A 22,525-nucleotide genomic window follows, 5' to 3' on the forward strand; every position below is an offset into this window, starting at 1 on the left:
AGGTTTTTTCAATTTAGCCAAATAATGACATTAAAATGAAACAATATTTTATTCTGCGCATGAGTGGAAATAACTCCTCAGTGACCACTTGGAGGTAATTCCTTGACTAATATGCTCGCTGTGGTTAATTAGCAAAATAAGTGAGGCTGATTGGTTTATTCCAATATTTACACTTGAAGACCGGAGTTAAGCCGATAATCACCATTTAGTAACAGGCTGGATTTTTTTAAATGAATGTAGCCATAACTCGAATAAACCGTAGTTAATAGACATGTATTTACCTAACACTTAATTAACTTGCTTTCTTTGTTACTTAGCTGTTTATTAGTGAAGCCTGAAGTTCATGGTTTGTTAGGAGTGTTAGCGTCTACGGTATTAAGACAAAAATGGAAGCAAAACTATCTTTGTTATGGCTTTTGATATCGTCTTGTTTTCAGAGTTAAACATGCAGATATATACCTTTTTCAGGGTTATCCTCCAGGTACTTCAGTTCCGGTCCAAAGACATGTTTTGTTGGCTGATTGGCATTTCTAAATTGTGTGAATGGGTGTGTGAGTGTGTGTGTGATTGTGCCTTTCAGTGGGCTGTCTGTTGCTTTGTGTGTCCTGTGTCCTGTAGGATAGGCTGATGGCTTCCTGTGATCCTGGGAAGGATAAGTGGTTCAGAAAATGGATGGATAGATAGATGGATGGATGGGTGGATATTACAATAGGAGAACAGTCCCCATTCCCACCATTACTGACATCTAATTTGGTTTCAGTCAAACCTTTGCTGTAATTCTGAATGTAATTCTGTGTTTAATAATAAGTCTTACTCCCCCTATTATTACTTTATTGACCACTCCTTTACTGTTGGCCATTATAAACCCAAGGATATTAAGTTCCACATTAAGGTCTTCTGCCAGAGAGATATTTCCGGCCTCATTCGTCACTGTCACCATACTGAAGCTTTTCTCATACCTAATGTGCTTCTAGTCAGAGCTTTTGTGGTTGTTCATTGATTATCTTCCTGATCTCCGTCTGGGCGTGTCTCCTTATTATCCGTTTGAGCTACAGTAGTGGGCCTAATTGTATTGTCTGATGACTTTGAAGCTTTGCCGTCTTGGCTGTCACATTCTCATATAGTATAAGAGTATCCCTTTGTTATAAGCCAGTCTGCGAACAAAGCATTGCCTTTTTGTCAGGTCTTTACTTAATTAGGCAACTGTATCTGTACAGCTACAGTGGATAAACGCTTTTCCATTTCTCAGCAGTGATCAAACCTGCTTACGTGACATACTGTGTCATAGCACACTTAAAAAGTCAGAAGCTGTTTTTTTCTCACATCAGCCAAAAGGAAGTTGACTAGTCTGAGGTTAAATATGATGACATCACAGGAGGTAAAGTTGACTGTGCTCTGCTTTCCACCGTTGAAGTACCGGCTAAAGGTTAGACTTGTGTGAAACTTTTAAAAGTAAGTAGGTTCAGCGGTTCAGATGGGAGAGAATGAAAGAGAGGCTGAACGCAGGGCTGCTGCAGTGTGCTGACTGCAGCTCAGCAATTAGCCGTGTTGCTTCTCTTTCCCCCAGCTTTCTCTCTCTGTACAAACTCTGTAGCCACATGTCTCATTCAGAAGCACAGGAGCGTGACATTTGGTTGTACTCAGAGGTCTGTTCTTTGTACCAGGTCATGCCTGGGGAGACGCAATAGCACTGCAGTAAAGCTAACAACACAGTACAGCCATAGATGTCGGATTATTTGTTTATTTATTTTTGCTTAATACATTAATCCTTGGACAGCATATTAATGTTCTAAAAATATGTTTGCCTACCAGGCACCTGCAAAATGCAACTTTTGCAAATACTAATTATGTTCTACAAAAAAAAATGAAATCAAATTAAGAGAAATTTTCTTTTTTATACAATTCCATATTAGTGTTTATGAAAGCCATTTCAAGCTTGTAACTCATCCCTATATATTTCTAAGATTTTTTACTGTACGTTTCTTTACTGAAACCAACCGCTACTCAGTAATATTCATAAATCAGACTCAGAGAGTTCATTAATATTCATTTAGTTGACTTACGAAGCAGTGCAGTAGTGATGATAATTTATCAGCAGTAGTCAGTGAGGTAAATCAGCTTGCTGATAGCATGCTCAACGAAGGGAAAACCATTTAATATCTAAAGTCACATAGCCACCTTATTTGTATACGTGCTAGTTCTGGAGAAGTTTGGAGAACATTTATCCGGATTCTGTTCACTCATCACAGGAGCTCTCATCATTTCTGCAGTCAGGAACTCATTTCACTACTTAATAACTTCCACTTACCCCTTCAACACAGACTTATTTTATGAAAATGGTCCATCAGTTCAAATATTAGGCTCATTATTTAAATATGTCGAATATTATTTGCTATTTTTTTAGCTCCATAGCACTTTTTATTCTTGAACTTTGTATGCATTGAACACATTTTGCATCAACAAGTGCCATTAGATTCAAGTGAACATTAATTCACATTAATTCGGTTTGTTTCTGAATGAGTGAGGTTTGGATTAAACCCATTATATTTACCAGCTAAACATACTTATAAGTATTAAGAATTAGAATTCAGTAATAAGGTAAATACCTTTAATAATGGTGTATTGTGCTGCAGCCAGGCTCCACTTTAAGAACCATGGCTCTAACTCAGTCTCTTTGGTTAACTCCTACACTAAATGATGTTTGAAAATGGTGTATTTGGTTCCTACAATAATACACTTTAGCATACACTTTAGACTAACAGTAGGAGGCCAGTAGTTTGCAGTCCGAGCTCAGCGTGTGCTGATTGGCCGTGATGTGTGGAATCACACAGTTTTCTCAATGTTGCTGTAGTCTAGAATACAAAAGAAAAAAATAGTTGGTGAAACATTTAGCTCCTTTATGTTCAACAATCAGGACAAAAGTCAGGTCTCAAGAAACATTCACTTAATGGGGAACATCATTAACTGATAGATTAAAGAATGAGTTGAATACGTCGTTTACTGTTTTTGGAGAGAGAGACGTGGAAGCACATGCAGAGATCAAGACAAGTAAGCAAGATGAACCTCATTTTTCCTGTAAAGATGACATGCTTTTCCCCACCTCAAAGCCACTCCATTAACCCAGCCATTAGCAACAACAAAAAGAGTGGAGAAGAAGACTTGTCTAGAATATGTAATGGAGTCTATCTCTGGGCTGGAGGATTGTGTGTCAGTGTTCCACTGTGATTGTCTTCTTTACACCACAGCTGGAGAGGCCAGCTAGCATGCTGCTGAATTAGTTATATCCTAAAGATGATATTTTTGAAGAATCAGCCCCAGTGACTTTAGGTAAGGTGGATGTTTTATTAATCAGGAGTGCAAAGGCCATCGGGCCTGAGGGGTACTTTTGAAGTTTAAACTCTGTTGGGCTGCAGTTTTTCTAGGGGCAGAGAGTCTAGACTTTGCTAACCTTATGTATGTGGCCCGATGTCCTCTTGAAGACTAATACAGCCCAGAGTGAGGTGCTGGCTTTAGCTGTTTATCTAGACATATTACACAAAGAGCGAATTAACCAGAATTAACTCAGAATAGCAGTAACCAATTAATATATTGGCTCAGGCTATTCTACCTCATCTGTTTCTCCTCCATGAACCTGATTCAGGCCTGCTAGCTAGCGATATTGTAGTGTTATTGTCTGGCATTGAGAGCACTGATTTTAATCAGCACTATAAATCCTATTCAAGCTGTGATACAGCACCTACACTGTAAAAGCAGCTTCTCCATAGAAACGTGTGATTCTGTAGAGCCCCCAGGTCACAGCGGCTCTGCACAAGGTCTAAGTAAGGGAGGCTGGATAAAGGACATACAGATTAAAATTTAGCTTCTCTTGATTGAAACACACATGGGACTCAGGAACAAACAACTGATCAAGCATCTGTCGCAAGTAATGTCACGGTGGTTAGTGACCTTGTTTGTCTGGCAAAATGAACCAGCAAATTCTTTTTCTCTCACATTCACACAAACACATTACAGGGGATTGTGTTTACACCGATCTACAGGAAGGTTTCATCTTTTTTATACCTGGAACAGAATTTTTTTTTGTTGCTTGGATTTATATTTGGATGGTGTTCAGCAGATAATAAGATGACCTCATTGTATCTCAAATAACATATCCGAGCAGCTACAGCACGAAAATAAGATGACTAATTTGATGACTTGACCTTAAATCTGGCCCTAACCGATCTCAGTGTTTCACACTTCAGTGTCCTGTGACGGTGTGCTCTATAAACATGCCTGATGCACAGAGACATCTTCTGTCCAATCCGCATGTAAACATCCACAGCAAGCCTCCAGGAGCTGTCCTCTTTGTTGTTTTTGTGTCTTTCCTTCCGTAACACATTTCCATGTATGAATATAGAGTGAACATATTGTGGTTCATTCTGTCCCTATCTGTGACCATTGCCAGGAATTTTCTCTCTCACTTCCTCTGGTTTCTCGCTCCCTCCATCTGTGCACATTTTAATTCTGGACTGTCGCAACTGCAGAAATTTGTCTCGCTTTCTGCCTTCCTGCTTTTTGATGAAACAGTAGAATCTATCTATCTATCTATCTATCTATCTATCTATCTATCTATCTATCTATCTATCTATCTAATTTTGTGTGTCCATCCATTCATCCATCTATCAGTCTGTATTTCCATCATCCATCCATCCATAAAACTATCCATCCATGTCCATCCACTCATCAGTCTATATCCGTACATCCACCCATCCATCAGTCTGTCCATCTATCCATCCATCTGTCCATCCATCTGCCTGTGTCTGTCACACCATCCAACAATCTCTGTCCATCTATCCTTTAGTCAGTGTTCATACATCCATCCATCCATCGATCCATCCATCCGTCCATCCAGCCAGCCAGCCAGCAGGAGCAGGACTATGCAATTATAGTTCAGTGGTCTTATACCCAGCCCAGGCACAGGCTAAAAGAATCTGGTGAATGTGGAGGTGCTGATGGTGAGTAGGTGGGTGAAGAGTAAATTTGTTCCATGTGTGGATGATGGAGCAAATCATGAGTCATCACAAACGACTGAACAGCTGCTCATCCTCATTTAGTTTGGCTGGAATGTGGTTGGCCAAGGATGAGCTAGTCTCTATTTTTCAGTTAATTATTTTCATCAGTGATGCCAAAAGCAGCATAATCTCTTTGGGAAGGAAGGATTGGCTAGAATAAATAAACAGAATACATTATAGCAGTAGGGAGTAAATTTGCTAAACATTCATTGTGTTTTTTTCTCTTAAAGACATTTATTTTGCTTCAGCTTTCAGAAAACAGCATGCTGTTACAGTGATAGTTAGATGGTGTGTTTTCAGTAAGAACCCTATCGTGTAGTCATTGCCGGGTGATTAAATGAAAGCTTCGTGGATGCAAATAAATGCGCTGTTACGTCGCAATGGATTGTTACCTGCTTTTGTAAAAAAGAGCCACCTTCCTGATCTCAGTGTGGCAGTGTAACACAAGTCCAACTACACAGGAAAAGTCTGGCAGATTCAGTAAAAACAGTACATCCTGGATAGATTGAAAGTGTAATATTTTTTTCACAGGTTTTGCTTGTCTGATTATTAAATTGGTTATCAGACAAACTTGAGTTAATAGAGTACAAATTAGAGACAGAACGTACAGATTATAACCATCCTTCCATCTCTTGTTCTCATCTTCCATGTTCCCTGGTGTTTAGAATTCAAAAAGAGTCTTTCAGTTTTTCCCACTCTGTGTGTGTGTGTGTGTGTGAGAGAGAGAGTGAGAGAGAGAGAGAGAGAGAGAGAGAGAGAGCTATGGAGCTGCTGATTGTTGCCAGTAGTGACAGATAGATATTTTTTTGTGTCTTGAAGTGAGCATGAGGCCGTTACAGCTTTTGCACTTGATGGGATGAGCATAGGGACACCAAACATGAGGAGAATTGTGAGGGGTGAGGGTTAACACGCTGATTCTCTCCGTCTATTTCTCTTTTGCTGTTGTTGTCATTGTCATCCGAACGCTGCATTCTCATTGCCACATCTCCCTGCTCCGGGCTCCATTGGGCTTCCAGTGACATGCATTAATTCAGCTGCAGCCTGCATGTGTTTATGCGCACAGAAATGTGTGGAGGTGATTTCAAAGGCATTATTGGTTTTTACTGTGGGCTTAAGCTGTATGCAAAAGCACAACTGATTGGGGAAGTACATGGTGCGTGCTGATGAGAAGAAGAGCGTGTGGTTTTTAGCGCTGGCGTGCACACGAGTACATCTGTACGTGAGTGTGTGCGGATACATCTGTGTCATTTGACAGAATGACAATGAAGAAGTAATCATTAAAAACAGCAACAAAATTACTAAGCAAATGCATGATATAATAATTTATTTTAAAAAAAAATTATACGACTGCATGCTGTTTAACTTCCATCTGTTTAATAAAGTCACAAACAAAATTCCATACCCATGCCATTTCTGCACACTTTAAAATGCTATTCATCATTTTCTCTGATTTTATTTTTTACCTCTTCACCTTGTATCACACACACACATCACATAATTTATTCCCATTTCCACTAAAAGCGGATGAAATTCTGTTCCGTCTTTTATTGCAAGATTTTCTTTCGAGGACAAAGACTGTCCCCAGCCCCTCCCCCAGCGCATGACCACATGCATACCCACATCTGATTGGGTGAGATGAGGAACATGATCATTACTGTGAAATGATTGTAATCAGGGAGAAGGGAAAGATAGAGGCCATGTGTCGACTCCAGACATTTCTTACAATCAAGCACTAATTGCCGGTGTGGTAATAGTGAAGAGGGAAAGAAAAAGGACGAGGCTGGGTGTCATGTGTCATGCGTCTGATATGATATCAGCTTTTTTCCCCCCACTGCTGCTTCTGAATGCATCGTCTCTAATTCTCTTCTAATTTGGTTGTTGATGGCTAACACATGCTTCCTCTGGGGTGCATGGAGCCATCCAATGCAGCTTTTCAAAGGAAAGCTGAAGACACTTGGAGAAGAGTGTTAACTACCCTGTTCTGTGAATATGAATGGCCAGTGCCACAATAATGACTGTCTTTTTTTGATTCCTGGCAATGGTGACATCACTGGCATCACTTTCTCAATGGTTGGACGAAACCTTAGACAGCTGCACCACTCAGGAGCCTGAATGGCTTTTTGAAAGGAGTTGCATGAAAAGTTATTATTATGGCCTTATTGGGGAATTTTCTACTCTGTAACATCATGCCTTTTTTTATGAATGTAATGAAATGTAAATGAAATACCGTAAGAGCACACATGAAGCTGTGTAAGCTTTATTTATTTATTAATTTATTTATTTATATCTTATGTGAATTATTTGATTTGTGCTTGAATTACTCCTGATGTAGGACCTGAATGCCCTTACAGCTTGTTTTTATTTCTTCAGTGTTAAAGGCAACAATAACTACCCAGTGACGATAAGAATATTCTCAGTATCGCTTTTGCTTTATATCTTTCTCTCTTTCACGCTCTCCCCAATTTTCATTCTCATCATCTCTCACTTTCTCTTCACTCTCGCTCTCAGTTTCTGCTTCTTATCTCTCTCTCTCTCTCTCTCTCTCTCTCTCTCTCTCTCGGTTACCCTCTTCTGCGTTTTCTCTCATTAAACATGCAACTCTTGGGTTTCTTCCGCACTGGACTCCTTCTCTGCTCTTTACACCCATTTCACCAGTTATTAATATGCAAATTAATGTAAACGCATCTTGCTTTGATTTTCCATTTATTTGCTGCATATATTTATATTTAACAAGAAAAATATAGGACCTTCGACTTCCTGTTTAAGACGTATCGAAGGTGTCAGACTTTGAGCATGTGTGTGCGTTTGTGGCCGGTGTGTGACACCGAGAGGGGGTCAGGGAGGTAGTCGGTATTCACTGAGAGCTGTGTGTGTGTCGAAGTCTGGAGGAAAAATAGGGCTCTTTGTATGGAGCGGTAAGCTTTGACTTTATTCAGTTGGTTAGGAGTCGGCCGACGCGTCCTCTCCTTGAACAAACCACACATTCATCTGCAAACTCTGGACCTCTAAGTCTGTGTGTGTGTGTGTGTGTGTGTGTGTGTGTGTGTCAGACGGATGTTATATTCACTAGCCCACATTCACCAGAGACACCCTATCCTCTTGTGTGTCTAGCTGATGTATGCAAGCTTTTGTGTTTGTGTGTGTGTGTGTGTGTGTGTGTGTAATAGAGCTGTCAGACAAACCTCACTCCTACACTCATATTATATTATGTTAAGTTTTATCATATTTGAATATCTACATGCTCAAATTAATAAAAAAAACTAAGTGATGCTTCTTACCTGTTGTAGGAAACACATTTCTTTTATGATATTTTATTTCTGTTTGTTTTTTTATCTAAATGTTATCTAAATCTTTGAAGAATTATATCCAACAGTCAATGCATCTCCCTCATGTTGTCTCTACGGGGTTTTTCTTTGCCATGGACCCCTATGGCTTGCACATTAGGCATTTCTATCTATATAGATCTATTTCTACATCTATATAAACGCAGCTTTGTGACAATGTCTACTGTTACAGCGCTATATTTTTGTATTGTAATTGTATTAAATTGCACCAGCTCCAGGGTTCCAGACTTGATCCTGAGCTTGGGTTACTGTCAGTAGGTGGACTGGCTACAGTAAATTGCTCCTAGGTGTGCGTGAGTGTGTGAATGTGTGTGTGCACAGTGACCTGTAATGGTCCGGTGTCACATCCAGGGTGTATCAAGACGTCCCACAGCCAGTTTTCCTGGGATAGGCTCCAGCATGACCCTGACCGGGATATGATGAATAAATGAATAAATTGAAGATAAGTGGAAGATGGAATATTACATAGATCTTGGGCAGTGTAATAAATATTAAATGTAGCTAAAGGTTTGATGGAAGGCAGCTGCATTGAGGCCTTACTGCTGATGCTGCCTCATCAATCAGCGCCTGAAAAGTCAGAGCTTAGGTAGTGGCTTGTCTACAAAAAATCAGCAAATGCTTTTCTGGTCTGAAAAAAAGCGAAATATCAGTGACAAAGAGCATTACTGTGGTGAAATGAATGAGCGTTTTAATAAATAAATAAACAAATGGTGTGGTGATGAATGATATTTTTTGTTTTCACCCTTTATGGTTATGTGATAGGACTTTCTAATGTCTCTCTGTATGTAACAGATTGTAGAGCCATTAATATTTGAAGGCGTCGCTTAGGTAAATCAAATTGAATTGCAGCTCCTATTTGACATCCTGTGTGTGTGTGTGGGGGGGGTGGGTGTTGGCTACACTCCATGAGGAAAATGGATTTAAAACTAAAATGAAAGCTATCACTATACTAATTTAAAAAAAAAAAAATGAAACCAATATTATGGTTTTGGATTGTCCATCTGCTCGTCTGTCCTTCCATCCATGCATCCATCCGAGATTGTCCTTAAAAGCAGTAACTTAAAAATGACAGCTTCTAGAGTTTATATGAAGCAGCAGACATTTTGGAAGTGATCCAGACAGGGTCAAGGTCACAGCAAGGTCAAATGTCTGAACAAGATTTTTCATTAGTAGCTCCTTTCCTGGTTGAAGTATATATATTTTTGTATTTGAGATTTCCAGGTAACAGAGGTAACAATTGTTGGTTCCTGAGGTTAAGGTTAGAGTTTGGTTTAGTTGCATTAATCATTTTGTCAATGGAAGGTACTTACAAGGCTAGCAAGACAAACAAGTGTGTGTGTGTGTGTGAGAGAGAGAGAGAGAGAGAGAGAGAGGCTGACTTCTGATGCTGGCATTTATTGGCTGTGATGGAACTGTTTTTCTTTCGCTGGCCCAGTTGCCTGGGTAACAGGTTGCCATCGCTGTCCAGGAGGCTGGCGAGGTGTGAGGTCATCATGTCTCTGTCATAGGAAAGAGCAAGGGAGGGAGGATGAGTGAGGAAAAGGGAGGGGGAAAAAGCAGTTGTAATGAAAGGTGATGATATGAGCAGGAGCAGATGAGATGCAGCACTGTGAAATGTTTCTCTCTGCCTCTCCTTACTTTACTCCTCATTTACGGTCAAAGTAATTACAAACATATCAGCATGAATGCTGCCACTTTACACACACACACACACACACACGTTTGCAATCTCATTCACACAGTCCACCTGCAGCTTTGCCTCTCTCCGTTTGGCAAAGCACACAACTCGCTTGCTTATATGTGTATCCAAGTGAAAGTATCCACAGGCAGCTAATCGCTCCTCTATTGAACTCTTCAGCTTGATCTGATTAAAGGATTCCATTAAATTAATCTGCTAATGCAAAAGGTCAAAGCTGAAGCCACGCAGATTTGCATAGCTACTCCAGTGTTGTTCTTCTCAGCTTGCTGATAAACGAAATATAAAGTGATGGTGCTTGTGTATGGACAGCACCGTAGCTTAACAGGGCAAAGCAATTACTGTCTCAACTGGTTTCTGGTTCGCACTTTTAATATCGACTTTAGCCATTATTATCATGTGTGGACAGTGTGTTTGAAAAAAATATGGAGAACAAGGGAGAAAGAATATGAAAGCGGATAAATTGGTGTTGAGTGTTTAGTACATTAGGCTGTGCTAATGATGCAAGATGTGCATGTGTGTGTTTGGGGAGGGGGTGGGGGTGTCTGTGTGTGGGTGTGAACAGAGAGAGATCGGACTCCTGGCCCACTGCCTCTGACCCAGATTACAGGACATGAAAGAGCTGTTGGGAGCTCACCTCACCGCTGCTCCATGTTATCCACGGCTGTGTAAAACTGCAAGGCTGCACAGACACGAGTTTAGCACAGTGTTTGAAGGCCAATGGTACAAAAAAAAAAACAGTGCTTATCTGTGTACAGTGCTGCAATGCAGTCAGTCTGATCCTGGAGATGAATAGCATGACAGAACACAGAGTGGAAGGTGTATTTTGTCAAGATCCAGGCATTACTACTCAACAACTACCTTGAATTTCTCTTATGTTTACGTCGGATTTCCTCCTATATACTTACTTATATTAAGATCCCATGTTTATACATCATGTCATACATTATGAAATAAGCACACGCTAAAAAAACCCCCAGCTCATTGAATTCACTTCATTCAAAAGCGTACACTGGTTCCACGTGAGTAACATTAACACGATTGGTTTTTATACATTCAACATGCTTTTCAAAACCCTGAATTAAATCTAACAGCAAGCTCACACCTGAGCTGAGAATCAAACCCACAAGACCGGTAATTTGCAACAGTCACATTATCACTGCACTATTCTACCATGCTTGTGTTACCTGCATAAATTTAATGCTATAGTTATTTTCCATTCAGTGCCAACATCCTCAGGAGATTTCACTATGTAACTGGTTTAATATTAATATTACATAAATTGATCAATTTCACTCTACATCATTAGAAATGTTAAGTTGCTTTTATTTGTTACATATACATTATTGCACAGTGAAATTCTTTCTCTGCATATCCCATGTTTGGGGTTTGGGGTCAGAGCACGTGGTCAGCCATGATGCAGCGCCCCTGCAGCAGGGTAGGTTGGGTGCCTTGCTCAAGGGCTCAACAGTGGCAACTTGGCAGTGCTGGGGCTTGAACCCTGATCTTCGAACCTGAGCCTTGAGCTATTTAAATGTTTTTAAATTAAGTTAAATATAAGCAAATCTAACTGAACACATAAACTATATTGCCAAAAGTTTTGGGACACCCCTCCTAATCATTGAATTCAGGTGTTGTTTTTCAGGGGTTGAGCTCGGCCCCTTAGTTCCAGTGAAAGGAACTCTTAATGCTTCAGCATACCAAGACATTTTGGACAATGTCATGCTCCCAACTTTGTGGGAACAGTTTGGGGATGTTCCTGTTTCAATATGCCTGCACACCAGTGCACAAAGCAAGGTCCATGAAGACATTGATGAGCAAGTTTGCTGTGGAGGAACTTGACGGGTCCTGACCTCAACTCGATAAACACCTTTGGGATGAATTAGAGCGGAGACTGTGAGCCAGGCCTTCTCGTCCAACATCAGTACCTGACCTCACAAATACGCTTCTAGAAGAATGGTCAAAAATTCCCATAAACATACTTCAAAACCTTGTGGAAAGCCTTGAAGAGTTGAGGCTGAAGGGTGGGCTAACTCCATATTAAATTCTTGTGCATGTAGAGGCAGATGTCCCAAAACTTTTGACAATATAATGTATTCCTTTTTTCAGTGCATGATGATAACTGGACACCATTTGGGACTCGGAGTCTGTGCTTTGTAAAGGCTACAATAAAAAGATGAGTTGAAGGTAGATTATAGGGAAAATAAAAAATTGACATTTTTATACAGCTGAGCAGTTGAGGGTTAAGGGCCTTGCTCAAGGGCCCTGCAGTGGTCCAACGTTTTCACCACTGAGCTGCCACTACCCCTTTTTATACGGTGTCCAATAAACTCTTGGGTAATATTTTGAGGAAACGATCTGTCTTGTCTGAAATGCGTCCTGTAAGGTTTTGGTAGATGAAGTCAAATCAGCTGAATGATGGAAAGGGCACGTCGTACATTTGATGGCACATTTCTGCACTGACAACCTGAAGCTCTGCATTAAATGTCATCCAGTATCAGTGCTTTGCAAATGCTATTTGTGGATGATTCTGCTTAGCATATTTCCTGGTAGCAGTATAGGACGTTGTAGTCTTTGTAGCTTTGTGTATTATTATTTGTAGCTTCTTTAGACCAGAGATACTTTACTTGATTTGGTTTATAGAGTATCCAAAATCCTTGCTCAAATCACTGCCTCTGTTTTATGTAGGCACACTCACTCTAACCCCCCCCCCAGCCCCCTCCTTCCCTCCCTCCCTCTCTCATTCTCCCCGTCACTCTCTTCAGGGGTGAAATTGTTGATTGGCTCTCATTAACCTACTGACTGCATCTTAATTATTTCATTAAGCCTGTAACAGCTGATCTCAGTGAGAGCCTCATTGTGGTCATTCACCACACCCACACTGTCTGCTTTCTCCACTCCCGCTTTCTGTCTCCCACGCTGCCTCTCTGCCCGTCAACAATCCCGACAGAGGTGTGCCAGGAAAAAACATCAGCTTTTAAAACACTCCATCAATGCTGCATACAGTCGAAAAGCACATCCTCATGTGGCACTTGACTGCACGATCTGCTAAAGATTATGTGACAACACTTGCAGCTTCAGGCTTTTATTATTTATCCGATTTGCCCACTAACTGCCAACATCTGACAATAGTTATCAAACCGGCGCAGATGCTGGCACTATGATTCAGTGAAGTATGTTCCGGAGGAGACGATAAGGCTTTTGCTTTCTTCTCGCCTTAAAGCTCGTTTTGAGGTTGTTCATGCTAAGCATTTTCTGTGTGGTTTGATGACACACACACACATACACACACACACACACACACACACTTGGAGATACCTTCTGTTTGCAACTGTGTGTATGTGTTCCAGTTACGGGGGCAGCTATTAACTTCCAGCCTGTACAGGTGCTGTGAGTGAAGCGAGCGTATACAAACTTTTAGCGTGTCTCGTGTTAAAAAGAAAGCACTTTCACATGCACTCTGTGGCTCATGCATATTTGAGTGGGGTTGAGTTGTGTAAAGGCCATGAAGAAGGCATCCTCCTGTACTCTTAGTATTTAATCCAGATTGCCGTTGCAGCAGCTGCTCTAACGCACGCACTCGTGACATCCTACACATCATTATTTATTATATATCATTAGACACGACCCAGCATTCACAGAAGGAATCAGAGAAAGAAGCAAAGCAATACGACAAAGTTTATAGTAGCTGCGTTTTATTCTGGAAGCAGCTGCTGGTGAAGGATCATCCTTCATAGGTGTCTGTCTCCCTTGGGCAGAATTTGAACCAAAAGATACCTCAGGAGACGTTTCTTCATCTGCATCATATGGCATATCTTTTAGCAAGCTGTGCATGGGACATCTGTTTATTCAGTGTAGCTCGCAAGACAATGGACTGTGAATTAGCCGGGTTTTGAAAATCGCTAGACTACTGGTTAATGAATCAGTTGGCCAGCTTTCTAACTAATGATAATTAGCAATTTAGCAGCTTTAATGTCCAGATGAAGACTAGCTCATAATAAAGAACGGATGGATGAAAGTATGTGCAAATGCGGGAACATTTAAAAACAAATGAATGCTGAAGTGATTCTTTCAATGTTAAAATTTTGTTAATAGGTTCGTTGTAGAGGGCAGCACGGTGACTTAGTGTTTAGCACTGTTGCCTCACAGCAAGAAGGTCCTTGGTCCGAATCCCGGGTTCAAACCGGCAGGGGCCTTTCTGTGTGGAGTTTGCATGTTCTCCCCGTGTCTGCGCGGGTTTACTCCGGGTACTTCGTCTTCCTCCCACAGTCCAAAAACATGTACATTAGTTTGATTGGTAATTCTAAATTGCCCATAGGAGTGAGTGTGAGTTGTCTGTCTATATGTGGCCCTGTGATGGACTGGCGACCTGTCCAGGGTGTACCTCTGCCTTTCACCCAATGTGTCCTGGCATAGGCTCCAGCAGACTCCCGTAACCCTAATTAGGAATAAAGTGGGTATAGAAATTGGATGGATGGATGGATAGGTTTGTAGTAGATAGAGTCCATATCTTCAAAGAAGGTATTCTAAAATACCTTAATTATTCCATTATAACTTTAAGTTAGCTAGCAAGTCTACATTATGTGGACACCTGACCATCACACCTACATGTGGGTCTTCTCCAAACCTCTGAAATCCCCACAGCCACACTCCAAAATCTAGCAGAAAGCCTTTGCAGAAGAGTGGGGGCTATACTAACAGCAAAAGGGAGAATAAGTCTGAAATAGGATGTTCACTAAGCACAGGTGACGGCATATTTTGGTTCATATAGTGTAACTTAGCTAATGTTGATCATATTTTAGTTATTGTGACGTAACTAGCTTGCTAACCATGTGACATGAAAGTAAACGTTGCTTAGTGGAAGAAAAAACGTTTGGTAAAAATAATACTGTTGTTACATTTTTTTTACTGTTTGTCTCAGTTAAAAATCAGATTAGCTAGTACACCACAGTTCAGATTAGTTATGGAATATTCAGTTTGCTCCCTTCTCTCCTTTTTTTTAATGACCAGATTTTTATTTTGAAGGAGTCATTTACTTTGGGGCAGTAAGAGTCTTGATCCGTTGAACCTGGACCTTGTCTGTGTGGCTCATTTGTGTGAGGTTGTGCCTCATTAGCTAATCAAATTTAACGGAATAATGACTGTCAAACTGGGAACAAAAAAAAAAAAAAAAGATTAGCTTGCTAGGAGACGATTCATTTGCTTATTTGTAAATGTAGCCTGCTCCTCAGATGGAGTCTGCCATCTTTGTTAAAACATTAAAGGAGCTCTAGTCTGCTAAAGAGGAATCAGGCTATACAGAGAAAAAAAAGATCATTGAGTGGAATGAGTGGCTGTGCATGCTGTCATCAAATCTGATTAAAATTAGGGACTTTAGTCCCAGTGGAACAGGCTTTAATGCTGGAGTGTGGTTTCTAGGTAGATGGTTGCTGACTGGAAGGCAACGATCCTGTTAAAGGTTGTATGAAAGGAAATCAAGACGCCGAACATAACCGTGTCTCATCCGGCTGTATCACATGACATATTTGTTTTCTCAGTATTGTATTTTGAATAGCATACAAAATTGATAAGTTCGGAATCAATCTCAGAGCGGATCTTAAAATCACACAGGAGACTTTTCGAGAAAGGCTTTTATTTCGTCTGGTCTTGGATGATACAAGCTTTATCATGGTATTGATTGAGAAGAAAGGTATACTGGAGGTCTGTACTGTATGGACTTTGGTGTTGTGCAGCAGCTTGAGGAGTCTCTCCCTGCTGGGATGATGGTATATGCTCATAAACTCACTCAGCCTGCATTTTATACACATATCCAGAAAACCATAACGTCTCATTATGTTTTAATGGCTGGTTTTTCTCTAGGCAGACCCATATATTGATTTTTTTTTTTTCCTCCTCTACTGTGTTAGCTGCTTTCACTTGCCTGTTGCGTGTGTATGTGTGTCTGTGGAAGAGGGAGTGAAAAAGTGAGAGCCATTAAGCTATTCCCAGTAGTAGTGTTTGTTAAAATGAAAATTATAGAGTCTCACGATATCTGCAGAGCCGGACTGCGCACGCTTATTTGTGTTAATGTTAATTATAACTCCTGGCAAGATTTTTGGCGAATTAGGAAATACTCTGGACAAATTTCTCAGTGTTTCTGTATAAAATCATGAGGGAGAACGTTATCCCATCCATCTATTCTCTGTAACATCCTACACAAGGCCGTTGGGAGCCTGGAGTCTATCTCAGGGGACTTGGGACACACGGCGGATGACACCCTGAAATGCACACACACACACACACACACTCATTTAGAGATGCTACTCAGCTTACAACACATATATTTGGTCTCAGGGAGGAGACCAGAGTATCTGGAGGAAACCCCTGATGCATGGGGTGAACATGCAAACCCCCAACTATGGAGATGTGAGGCAAATGTGCCTCAGTTTCAGTGATCCTTTGTCCTCTGTATGTTCTTGGCTGCTTGGAGTGGAACCTGATGTGGTCGTGATCTTTTGCTTGTGGTTGGATTTGATGTGTTGTGCATGACCTGTAGCTGCATGATTTGATGCATTGTGTTGCAGCCACATGATTAGAGGATTGGATAATCACATGAATAAATGAGCGTACAAATGTTCCTAATAAATTGGCTAGTGAGTGCATAGTGAGTGTATTGGGACAGGGTTGGCTTTAGGAAAGGCGGAGTTACAGTTGTTCATTAGTAAATTTTGCATCATTGCATTATTCATGAGGGTCAAAAAAAGGTTAGAGATGTTTTTTGCCCTTTGTTTGTATTATATTAAAAAGTATTATTCAACTAATTCAAAGTTATTGTAATTACACCTCCAGGGGTACTTTCAAATGAAAATAAGCCCTCGCTTTACATTCCTTTGTAAATTCTCATGTGTTTCATTTTCTGGTTTAAGTTCGGATACTAAAATTAGTACGTCATCCTTCCGCCGAGGTTAATGCTTTTCTCTGTAGGTTGCTCTGTCCTTTTCTCTGTGCCAAGTTCCCTCTGAGCTTTTGGTCTGATGTCTAATGGAAGACTATACAAGCAAATCCTATAATCCATCTGGAGTGGGTCAGTGGCCCAGAGCCTGCAACACTCAGGTGATGGAACGGCGAGTTCCTGTAACGTCTGCTTAATTTAGAGCCATGTTTCATAAATGATTTTCATTTTGAGGTCAAGACCGGATGGAAAACAGCAGGATGCGGAAGGGTTTTTTTATGAAATTAAATTGTATATTATATAAAATGAGATGCCAGCAGGAATTAGCGTTCATGACAGAGTCCATGCTGTATCTGTTTGTGGATGTTCCATCAGATCTGACCAGGCTGCCCTGTAGTCAAGTATCCCATATCCCCTGCTGAGGTGATATGGATTATATTTTATTTTATTTTATGTTTCTAAGAAATGTGTGTAATATTATTCCATTTGAGGACATGGATTGTGAATCATAAACATTTCTGCAAATATTAATATTTGCTGCTGTATGCTTATTCTGGGAAACATACTTTATGCCTTGGGATCCGTTATAGGACATTGTTACAGTTGGCACTCTGTTATATTAAAGAATTTCCCATGAGCTTGATGTATATGGTTATTAATGTTTTACTTAATATATTTATGCTGACGTTTAATGTTTACTAATGTACATAACAAATCTTTTAATTTATACCACTGTTATACTGGTAACTCACAAATGAGAAAATAAATCTGATGAGTTCGCCCTCAGTGTAGTTCCTAAGATTTTAAATAAATGATATTAAATGAGATGAAACATTTCTGCCCCAGTTTTAAGGCTGTAATATACAGTGATCTTATATATACATCGATCAAGCATAACATTATGACCGCCTGCCTCATGATGTGTTGGTCCTCCTTTTGCTGCCAAAACAGTCCTGACCCATCATGCACTGTGTATCCTGACACCTTTCTATCAGAACCAGCGTTAACTTCTTCAGCAATCTGAGCAACAGTAGCTCGTCTGTTGGATCAGACCACAGGGGTCAGCCTTCTCTCCCCACGTGCATCAGTGAGCCTTGGCCGCCCATTACCCTGTTGCCGGTTCACCACTGTTCCTTCCTTGGACCACTTTTGATAGATACTGACCACTGCAGATCGGGAACACCCCACAAGAGCTGCAGTTTTGGAGATTCTCTGATCCAGTCGTCTAGCACAAATTGTCAAAATCCTTACTCTGTCCCATTTTTCCTGCTTCTGACACAACAACTTTTGGTCAAAATGTTCAATTGCTGCTTAATATATCCCACCCACTAACAGGTGCCATGATGAGGAGATAATCAGTGCTATTCAGTTCATCTGTCAGTGCTCATAATGTTATGCCTGATCTGTGTATTATATAAATATATATAAATATATGCATGTAAATATTGTAACTGCTTTTAAAGATAAAGTTTGTTCTGCTTGTTTCGTGTGTAGACGGAGAGAGGCAAGCAGAGGGGACTGACGCCAGTCACAAGAGAAACTCGCGCTCCTCGGACAGCCATCACAAGAGTGAGGACACCAGCGACAGTCACGAAGAAGACACATCAGTAAGAAATGAGATCTAGGGAAAGTGTATTGAGTAATATGCCTTGACAAATCGGGTTGATTACACCTGAGTGGTTTAAAATTAATGATGTAACTTGTTTATCTTAACGGCCATTTGAAATAATCATCAAAGGTTCATATTTATTACGTGTTGTCTTGCGCCACTTTGAGACAAAAACACAGCTATGTGATAAACTATGAATATGAGCTGCATAACTGCATTCACTGGAGCATGAAAGCACATAAGCTCCGTAAGCAACAAAAAATTATTCTGAATCTGACTGAGGTAGTGTGCTTCTATTTCCCACATAAAGGGACAACCTACTAGAATGTTCTCTGAAGAAAACACAACCCTATAAGAGTTCCATTTCTGTGAAACAAGGAAAAACACAAGTGACCATGGCCTGCCCTTTTCTCTCTTTTTTGTAACAATATTTTATTTTAAACATTATGAAGACCATACAGAGAATACAACAATTGGAATTTTTCATTCCAATTTCATTCCAATTCCACCCAACCAACCAAATAAAATAAAATAAAATAAAATAAAATAAAATAAAATAAAATAAAATGATGTATTTTTTATAAAGGGAAGCAAAATTCTTACATCTCCCTGTACAAATACAATATTAATCTCTTTACTTGTTTATATACTTCCAGTACTTCTCAAGTCTATAAGGATTACCATCAAGTCGTAACCATTCTCCGAATGGATAAAAATATATGAAGTTTGTTTTTCCATAAAAAAAATTATCTTTTCTAAGACAAGGCACGATTTCTTCCCATTTATCCAATGAGAAACTCTAGAACTTTCTTCTTTTTTTCCGAGAACAGACCATTACATATTTTAGCCTCCAGCAGACAATCATATTTGATCATTTTAAAGTTCAGAGGATAAATGAGCAATATGCACAGCTTGGGAACAAGAGGTATTTCTTCACCAGTAATTTATTATTATCTCCAGTATTTTTACTTGAATATTTACAACTCTTTTTTTTTTATATACATTTCTGTTTACTACAGCATGTGGTTTGCCGATATTAGACGACAACTCGAGCTGAAAAGAAAACAAGCTATTGTGATCTATTATATATAATCTACTTAAGCGGGAGAGCTAGATAGATTTAACAGATATGAATAACAAAATATCATTTTAAACATTTGCACCGTATAAATCAGTGTTTGCATTTTTATTGTCTGTATCACAGAGCTTGGGTCATTTCCAGGCCTGAATGAAGATGGAAATCAGCTGGTAACTTGATCATGATTCCTGAAAAAAAAAAGCATGATTACTTGAACTAATAAATCAGCTCATAGCTGTGTATATAAGTGTAGCTTGGGTACAAGTAAGAGAAAGGTGAATATTCTCTTCAGAACCTTTTTCGGCTCAAATGGACTTGAGGATTATTTACTTACAGTAAAATCAGGGTTTAAGTGCTTAGTCTTCATATCTAGTAACTCGTTCCATCGTCCATGTGCATTATAATTTTGCAATAAATATGATGAGAGAGAGATGATTTTACTAAAAGAGAACAAAATTAGGTTAAAAAACAGAAATAGCTATTTTCTACCTCAGATGTAAAGAGTTACCTACAACTCATTTGTCAGCACTCACACTGATGGATGAATGTGGTAATAGTAGAGTGTGTTTGATATGATATTCAGTCTCATGTGTGCCTCAGACTGGATAGCAGGTCATTGCCACAAGCGACATTTGAGGACATGTACATTCCTCTCCTGTCCTAATGTTAAATGATTGATAGCCTGATCTTCCTCCTCTATGTGCTCTAAAAGCCACACATTTCCATACCTCCCTCTCCATCACACACGCACACGACACTCTCTATGGCCCGAGTTAAAATGCTCTTTATTCTGCTCGCTGCCAAAAAGCACACAAAGCACCTCTGAATCCTGCCAGAATAACATTTCTTTATTTCCTCCACTGTTAATTAAGAAAAATAAGAAATAAAATACTATAAGAGGGAGCATGGTGGCTTAGTGGCTAGCATGTTTGCCTCGCATTTCTGGCATTTAGGGGTTTGATTCCCATCTCCGGCCTGTGTGTATGGAGTTTGTGTGTTTTTCTCCATGCTTCAGGGGTTTCTTCCAGGCACTACAGTTTCCTCCTCCACTCAAGAGACATGTGTTGTTTGCATCTCTAAATTATCTATAGAGTGTGTGTGTCTCTGTGTGTATGTGTGTGCATGTGATTGTTCCCTGTGATGGGTTTTCACATTGTCCTCTGCCTAGTCTCCAGGCTCCCTGTGATCATGAGTGGTACAGAAAATAGCTGAAATAAAATAAGAAAATCACAGACAAAACAGATTGTGATGGAAGGATTTATAATTGTATAGTTGCTATAATGTATACCATAACAAAAACTTATTTTAGAAATGTTCTATAACATTAAGCGTAACTATAAGCGGATAAAAGTCTGACATGTTCTTTAATATACACTGAACAGGCATAACATTATGAGCACTGACAGGTGAAGTGAATAACGCTGATTATCTCCTCATCATGGCACCTGGTAGTGGGTGATATATTAGGCAGCAAGTGAACATTTTATCCTCAAAGTTGATGTGTTAGAAGCAGGAAACATGGGCAAGTGTAAGGATTTGAACGAGTTTGACAAGGGCCGAATTGTGACGGCTAGACGACTGGATCAGAGCATCTCCAAAACTGCAGCTCTTGTGGGGTGTTCCTGGTCTGCAGTGGTCAGTATCTATCAAAAGTGGTCCAAGGAAGGAACAGTGGTGAACCGGCGACAGGGTCATGGCGACCAAGGCTCATTGATGCACGTGGGGAGCAAAGGCTAGCTTGTGTGACACGATCCAACAGAAGAGCTACTGTTGCTCAAATTGCTAAAGAAGTTAATGTTGGTTATGATAAAAAAGTAGCAGAATACACAGTGCATTATAGTTTGTTGCATATGGGGGCTGCATAGCCACAGACCAGTCAGGGTGCCCATGCTGACCCCTGTTCACCGCCGAAAGCGCCGACAATGGGCACATGAGCATCAGAACTGAACCAGGAAGCAATAGAAGAAGGTGGCCTGGTCTAAAGAATCACTTTTCCTTTAGAAATCATGTGGATGACTGGGTGTGTGAGTGTTGCTTACCTGGGGAACACATGGCAACAGGATGCACTATGGGAAGAAAGCAAGCCGGAGGCAGTGTCTTTGAGCAATGTTCTGCTGGAAAACCTTGGGTCCTGCCATCCATATAGATGTTACTTTGACACATACTACCTACCTAAGCACTGTTGCAGACCATTTACACACTTTCATGAAAACGGTATTCCCTGATGGCTGTGGCCTGTTTGAGCAGGATAATGCACTGTGTCACAAAGCAAAAATGCTTCAGGAATGGTTTGATGAGCACAACAATGAGTTTGAGGTGTTGACTTGGCCTCCAAATTCTCCAGAACTCAATCCAGTCGAGCATCTGTGGGATGTGCTGGACAAACAAGTCCGATCCATGGAGGCCCCACCTCGCAACTTACAGGACATAAAGGATCTGCTGCTAACATCTTGGTGCCAGATCCCACAGCACACCTTTAGGGATCTAGTGGAGTCCATGCCTCGACGGGTCATGGATGTTTTGTCAGCAAAAGGGGGACCAAAACAATATTAGGCAGGTGGTCATAATGTTATGCCTGATCTGTGTTTATATATTTTTTAAATGTTGGAGGAATGAAACACTTCTGGACCTGTTGTGACTGGAAAATAATCCACTTTAAGGTGGTAATAGTACGTCCGCTTTGTGTTGGGCCGTATCACACCACTTCATCACTGAATCCTTTCCTCAGGTGGTCCACAGGTGGTCTACAGTGCTCAGATTAACAATACCTTACGCAATATTACAGTGGAATAGAACGGGGGGATTTATTCAGTCAG

General features: G+C 40.3%; 1 protein-coding gene across 1 annotated transcript in view; it reads left to right on the forward strand.

Moving 5' to 3' along the window:
* b4galnt4a (beta-1,4-N-acetyl-galactosaminyl transferase 4a) overlaps positions 1-22,525 on the forward strand; it is a 141,742-nt gene that overhangs the window by 13,786 nt on the left and 105,431 nt on the right. Inside the window, exon 2 of the mRNA XM_058408524.1 lies at positions 18,517-18,629. Within this exon, the coding sequence (XP_058264507.1) occupies positions 18,517-18,629 (113 nt within the window). The remainder of the gene's footprint in view (positions 1-18,516; positions 18,630-22,525) is intronic.

The sequence above is a fragment of the Hemibagrus wyckioides genome, linkage group LG14 (genome assembly GCF_019097595.1).
Source record: "Hemibagrus wyckioides isolate EC202008001 linkage group LG14, SWU_Hwy_1.0, whole genome shotgun sequence".
Classification (NCBI taxonomy): domain Eukaryota; kingdom Metazoa; phylum Chordata; class Actinopteri; order Siluriformes; family Bagridae; genus Hemibagrus; species Hemibagrus wyckioides.